Here is a 6228-nt window from a genome sequence, read left to right on the forward strand (position 1 = left end):
GGAAGTTTGTCACAAAAGAAGGGTAGAACAGGGGAAGGTAGAAGGATGGAGGGGAAGGTGTGGAAAAATGGACTCGAAGGTGAAAAAATGGCGCAAAAGGTGGAAATGTGGAGGGAATAAAACGGGAGTTATCAAGTTTAGGTTAAAAGCATGGAATATATAAATATTGAAGTGCTCGTTTCCGTAATTTTTCCCTCTTTAATTTTCATTATTACTGTTATTTAATAGAAGCACATTTAGAAAATAGAAAGACTATGTTTGGTAAAACATCCTTAAACACCATTTATTTATCTACTAAAGAAGTAATAAAGAAAGTAAGGACAAAACAAAACATTCAAATAACAACAAATTGAAAGATAGAAAGATTTACGGAAACCATCACAAATTCATCTAATATTCAGAATAGCTAAAATTCTTAGATCAGATAAATGCAGAAAAATACTAATTATCAAATTATTTATTTGAACATAGTGTTTTAAAAGCTTTTTTTGGTTCTCGCTCAGGGCTTGCCCATATCAAAACGCCCTGAGGCATTTTGTATTGACGATTATCGAATTGCAACTATTTCTCAATCAGCTGAAATTTAATGTATTTGTGGAGGTTATAAAAAACCTACACAAAATAATCGCCACAGCAAGAACAATGTTGAGAAGGTTGAAACAAACACTACAAATTGAATATATATAGTAGGAGTTTGTGACAACATCCACACTTAAACCGCCACAAAAAGAATTATTTTGTGGGACTTGACACAAACACCACAAAATAAATGTATAGCTAGTGAGGTTTTTTATGACCTCAATAAATAAACCGCCACAATATAATTTTTTTTTTTTTTTGGTAGTGGGAGGACTACTTGAAAATTCTCCCAAAATGAGTTGACACATATTATATAAGTGTTCTAGGAAACTGAATTGATTTATAGTTTTTCACCAACAATAATTAATTTTGCCCTCTTCTTAACATTTTTAATAAGCTCTATCTTAGGAATCTATAGCTTTTGCTATGTTCTTTGTAATAAAAATTTTAAGCTGCAAAAGTTATGCTAGATCAGAGTCAATTTAATTAATTTTAATTTGATTTGATTTAGTATGTAAACTTTTGTTTTCATTAATTGTTAGCGTAAGAGAAAGAGCTATTAACACAAATAAGTAAAAATATTTTAAAAAGGTACACTTCAGGACAATTTTTTCCATCCTCTACTTTCACAATTGGCACTAGCAGTAGAACGTCAAGCTTTAGCTGGGTTCTTGATTACACTCTATTTTATATTTCAATATACTTTATTTTTGCTTCATCAAGCATGACCAAAAGCAATGTGAGCGTAACAAGTGAATTTAATGAGCATTGACTTGTATTCGACCTGTTTTTAATACATATTCAATCCATTTTTATGATGGGTTGAACTCAAATTTAAATGAACGGATTGGATATGATTTTACTTGAACTCAAATTTAAATGAACGGATTGGATATGATTTTACTTGGGCAAGTTGCGCGGGTCAACCAATTATGAGTAAAAGTTACCCGCATTAGATGTGCTATTCAAGATTTTATAAGTGCTGGCCAGTAAACAATGTTTCTATATGATTTAATTTGTTCTGAATAGTCATAAGACGGTCAATTTAGGGCAATCATTCTACAAATGAATGCTCTTATTACACTCGTAATATGTAAAAGATGAGAACCAATTATGTTACATCTACCTTCAGAAGAGATAACAAGAAAAGTTCAATTCAATAAAGTAGTCTTATGAAGCATTGGCATTATGAAAATTCACATTAGCTGAATTTGGTACTCTTCTGGCTGTAAAAATTATTGGTGTAGCAATATACTTTGAAAGGTGGTTATTTGAACACCTTTCGTCAAAAAACTATATTATAAATATGTAAAATTATAAATTATACTAAGTATATAGGTTAAAATATATTAATTTTTAATTCTTGAATATTTTTGGCAAAATTACTGACTTCCTCATTAGTAAAACGCTCGATCATAGTGATAGCTGAAAAATAAGCTACTCATAGCCATGATGACTGGTTGAGTTTAAGAAATATAACTGAGCCTCCTTGAATTTTTCTTGTATATCATTTTTATCCCTCAATAAATTCCCAGTTGGTGATAACGATAAGAGCTGGACAGATTGGAGATTGGACTATGACCCATTGTTTAGTTCATTTTGACTCAGTTTATTTAGTCAAAGTAACTTTTGAATAGGTTAATGATGAACTCATTCATAGACTCAACTCATTTTAACTGCTCAAATTCAACTCAATTCGCGCATTTGACACTCTTATTTTTTATTATCGTTTATACAAGTTAAAACATGGATGGATAACACAATGTCGTCAACACGTGGCAAATAGGAAATTAGAAATGATAATTGCGAAACAAGACCTTGTAAGAGCTATTACCTAAGGGCTATACCGAAATCGAATTACCTAACCGAATCGGGAATTTCGGTAATTCGACATTCAGTACGATACTCGAGAGTATAATTTCAAAATTACGTATGGTATTTAGGTTCGGGTTTGGGTTCGTTCAGAGATATTAATATCGGGTATTTAGTATTTACCGAATACCGAATTATTTATTGAATAAAGGGCCACGCCTTGTTATAACTCATATATCTAGCAGGCCCATCAATAGAAAATAATCAGCTCAAAGAAGCTAAATAGTAACCTGCAATCAGATGATTCTATATAATGACTAGGAAAATCTTGAGTGATGACTGCTTGTCTTCTTGAACATTTCACCTGTTCCAAATGATTTGACATAACATGGAAATTGTTCATGTGAGAATGGACAGTGAGAAAACGAGTTTTGAAATTGTATGCCTATTGATACAAGTTGTCAGGACTACTTGAATGATTCATTGTTCATGTTGATAAGAATCTCTGCTTGGTCCCCTTATGAGTGTGCTTTATCAATAATTTGCCTTTTGTTAGCTATATTAATTTGTTTTCTTATTTATGAAGCTGCACATAGAAAAACAGAAATAATTGGAGAAACGGTATTAAATTTATAATACAGCCGACTCCAACTTCAATACGGTATTACCGAATGTTGTACCGAACTAAAGATTGATTTACCGATTACCGAATTATCGAATTGAGCTTTCTCGGTTCGGTATTTAGTATTTAGTTTCAACTATTGATAACCAAATTATCGAACCCAAACTTTGAAAATACCGAACTGAATCCACCCCTAATTACCTATATGCATGGAAAATCATGGTGCCTTTTTAAGAGATGCTACTACCTATGCATAGAAATTATCCTCTCCTCGTCTAGGGGTTTGAGTATTGGCCCTATCTATATATCGAAAGATGCTATGTCAACTTGCTTAAGAGTAGTTAAGAGGCCCCTATCTACTGTTTTATAACTACTCTCTCCCTTCAATTTAATGTAAAATCACTCTATCACATACATTGCAAGGGCGGACGTAAACCTTTAGGTGCCGAGTTCATTGGAAAGCAGTATTTTCGATGCGGAATATAAATATATATGTGAAAATCTATTAAGATTTTAATAAATATTATATATGAAAATATTATTTTAAAAGTATAATGAGTACAGTAACAAAAATGTTATTGGTCCAATTGCTTATCAAATTTAATATCAGATCCGCTTCTCATAGTTGGAGCTACTCTTTGTTGAGTTCCACATCCGTGAACTAGCTTTTGGGGTTGAATTAAGCCCAAAGTCTATATCTTTGTCATGATATCCGGCCAGACTCATACTAATCACGCTCCAAATATCCCCTTCCAGGTTGTGCGATGGGATATTGAATAATATATCTTTATATGATTTTGACAATCCTCACCTCGTGAACTAATTTTTTGAGTTATGCCCAAGAATAGCAATAATGTACTAAACGTTGTCAATTACTCTATAAATAGAGAAGAACTCCGCTTTCTTCTTCACTTCTCTTTGTGTTCTTCTTAGGTTCATCTAAATCCTTTCTTTGTTACAATATGAATCGATTCTGGACTTTGATCACTCATCTTCATACTCTAGCAGGGTAAATTTATTTAGATGTCTCAGATTTTTTCTGTTTTTTTTTTTTGTTAATTATTTACTCTTTTCTAACTTTAATACTATTTATTACTTCTTGAGAAATTTCTTGAAAGCTATTTTTATCTTCTTGTTAAAATGCAGGCCAGTGATGATGTTGCTTTATCCACTGTACGTATTATTCTTATTTTGATCGTTAAAACTTTTTTTTTTTCTTATTAAATTGATTCTTGGCTAATTTTATGAGTAACAATTGTGTAGATATGCATCTGTAGTAGCTATAGAGAGCACATCCAAGTTGGATGATGAACAGTGGCTTGCTTATTGGATCCTATATTCTTTTCTTACACTTATGGAGATGTTGCTTCAACCCATCCTTGAATGGTACGTTAGCTTTTTAACTTTATTATTCTGGAAAAGTTTAAAATTAATATTAAGGGGGTGTGTTTGTAAGAATGAAAATCTATTTTCTGGTGGTTGGTAAGTATATAAGCAGAAATATTGTCTTAATAGCATTTATCTATAATTTAGGAGGATACAGGATGAGAAGGTAGGTGTCGGAGTCGGAGTTGAGGTGTTCAGGGTGGGGAGGAAATAATGAGTGGTTGAGTGTGACATGTCACTTATGGAATTTGTTTTCCTACTGAACCAACCAAACATAAAAAAATTGAAAAATTATTTTTCCGGTCATACCAAACACATCCTAAAAGAATGAAAGATACTAATAGAAGTAAACGAATTATCTAATGAACACCACTAAAATGAGCAAATTACCGTTTCCGAGGATGGCCCATTGAAAATTTGCTCGTTGGAAGCTTTTCCGACGGGCTTTCCTTATGAAGTTTTCATCGAAATTCGCTTGTTTTTAGTAATGAATCGAATTTACCTTCTATACAATAATGGTTTCAATTTCTTTTTTCAGTAATAATGCAATTTAACAGGTTCTAGCAAGTGAACTGCTTCATCTTCTACTCACTAGCTAGCTAGCTAGTTTCATTTATTACGTAAATACATGTAGTTATAGTTTTGATGACTAACTATGTATAATTTTGTTTACATTGTGAGTGCGTAAACGTTAAATTCTTATCTAATTATATTTTTTTTCCTTTTTGGGACTGATTTTGATTATAGGATACCAATTTGGTACGATGTGAAGTTGATATTTGTGGCATGGCTAGTTCTGCCTCAGTTTAGGGGAGCTGCTTTTATATATCAGAAGTTTGTTAAAGAAAAACTATTCAAGAAATTTGGAGGATCACAGCAGCACAACTCTCCTAATGGCAAAGCTAATTAAACCAAATTTGTGGACTTCATTACTCCAAATTAAATTAAGAAAGTGAGTTCAAGTAAATGTGCTTAGGATTATGTTTGTAATAGTTGAAGTTTTATTTACAAATCCTTTACGTATAAACTATAAAGTCTTGATCTTTAAAGCTAGAGAAAAATTATAAGTTATTCAAGATTTGTTGGTTTGTAATTTGGAAAATGTTGTTCATTGTGAGGTTTGCTCAGGCAGATTAGAGTTACGTTGTTACCGTATTTAAAGATTGGTTGACATATGTTATAGTTCTTTTTTCTTTTTTCTTCTTTATGTAAGTTATATTTTGTATGAGGCAAGTGTTATTTCTTTTATTAACGTCTTTTAAAAATATTTGAAAATTTTAGCTTATATTTTATAAATTAAGGGATATAATCTCTCGCAGCAAAAGTAAGAGGTAAGAAAACATGTTATTTGATCCAATTTAGTCCGACTTTCGTCTTGCCAAAATAATGGACAATCGAGCCTAAATCAACTCTTAAAACTAATTTATGAGGTGAAAAATGTTTAAGACCAGCCGAGGAGACATATATGATCTATTCTTTCAACCAACGTGGAATACTTAGGACCCATTTGGCCAGAAAAAAATTCATTTTATTTCAAAATCACTGTTTAGCCATGAAAATTTCAAATTCAACTTAAAAGTTGGATTCAGAATTTGAAAAATAGCTAATAACCTACTTTTCAAGTCCATCTTCATAATTCCAAATAAAATACTCTCTTTTTTCCTTTGTAAGAAGTATAACCAAACACAACTCCATCTTCAATTCCAATTTAAAAAATTCCACGTTAGCGGCCAGGGAATAACAACTTTTAAATAGCCAAGTTCGGGGATAATTAAAACTAGACATAGTTTGGGGAGGAACTAATAATTTGAGCCAAATTTAGGAGTGTA

At 31.7% G+C, this 6228-nt stretch overlaps 1 protein-coding gene across 1 annotated transcript; it reads left to right on the plus strand.

Annotated features, from left to right (window-relative positions):
* The first annotated feature begins 3822 nt into the window (after positions 1-3822).
* Positions 3823-5601, plus strand: LOC132642325 (HVA22-like protein e). The gene is made up of 4 exons (XM_060359558.1): positions 3823-4022; positions 4160-4186; positions 4277-4399; positions 5147-5601. Exons 1-4 carry the CDS (start codon positions 3976-3978, stop codon positions 5307-5309), a joined length of 360 nt encoding a protein of 119 aa, XP_060215541.1. The 5' UTR covers positions 3823-3975; the 3' UTR covers positions 5310-5601.
* Positions 5602-6228: the final 627 nt, after the last annotated feature.

The sequence above is a fragment of the Lycium barbarum genome, chromosome 5, assembly GCF_019175385.1.
Source record: "Lycium barbarum isolate Lr01 chromosome 5, ASM1917538v2, whole genome shotgun sequence".
Taxonomy (NCBI): domain Eukaryota; kingdom Viridiplantae; phylum Streptophyta; class Magnoliopsida; order Solanales; family Solanaceae; genus Lycium; species Lycium barbarum.

Bases quoted from the DNA above. Each gene is read 5' to 3' on its own strand.
- LOC132642325 (XM_060359558.1), top strand. From the start codon at position 3,976: ATGAATCGATTCTGGACTTTGATCACTCATCTTCATACTCTAGCAGG. The intron at 4,187-4,276 runs GTACGTATTATT...ACAATTGTGTAG, and splicing joins ATGATGTTGCTTTATCCACT to ATATGCATCTGTAGTAGCTA. The intron at 4,400-5,146 runs GTACGTTAGCTT...TTTTGATTATAG, and splicing joins CTTCAACCCATCCTTGAATG to GATACCAATTTGGTACGATG.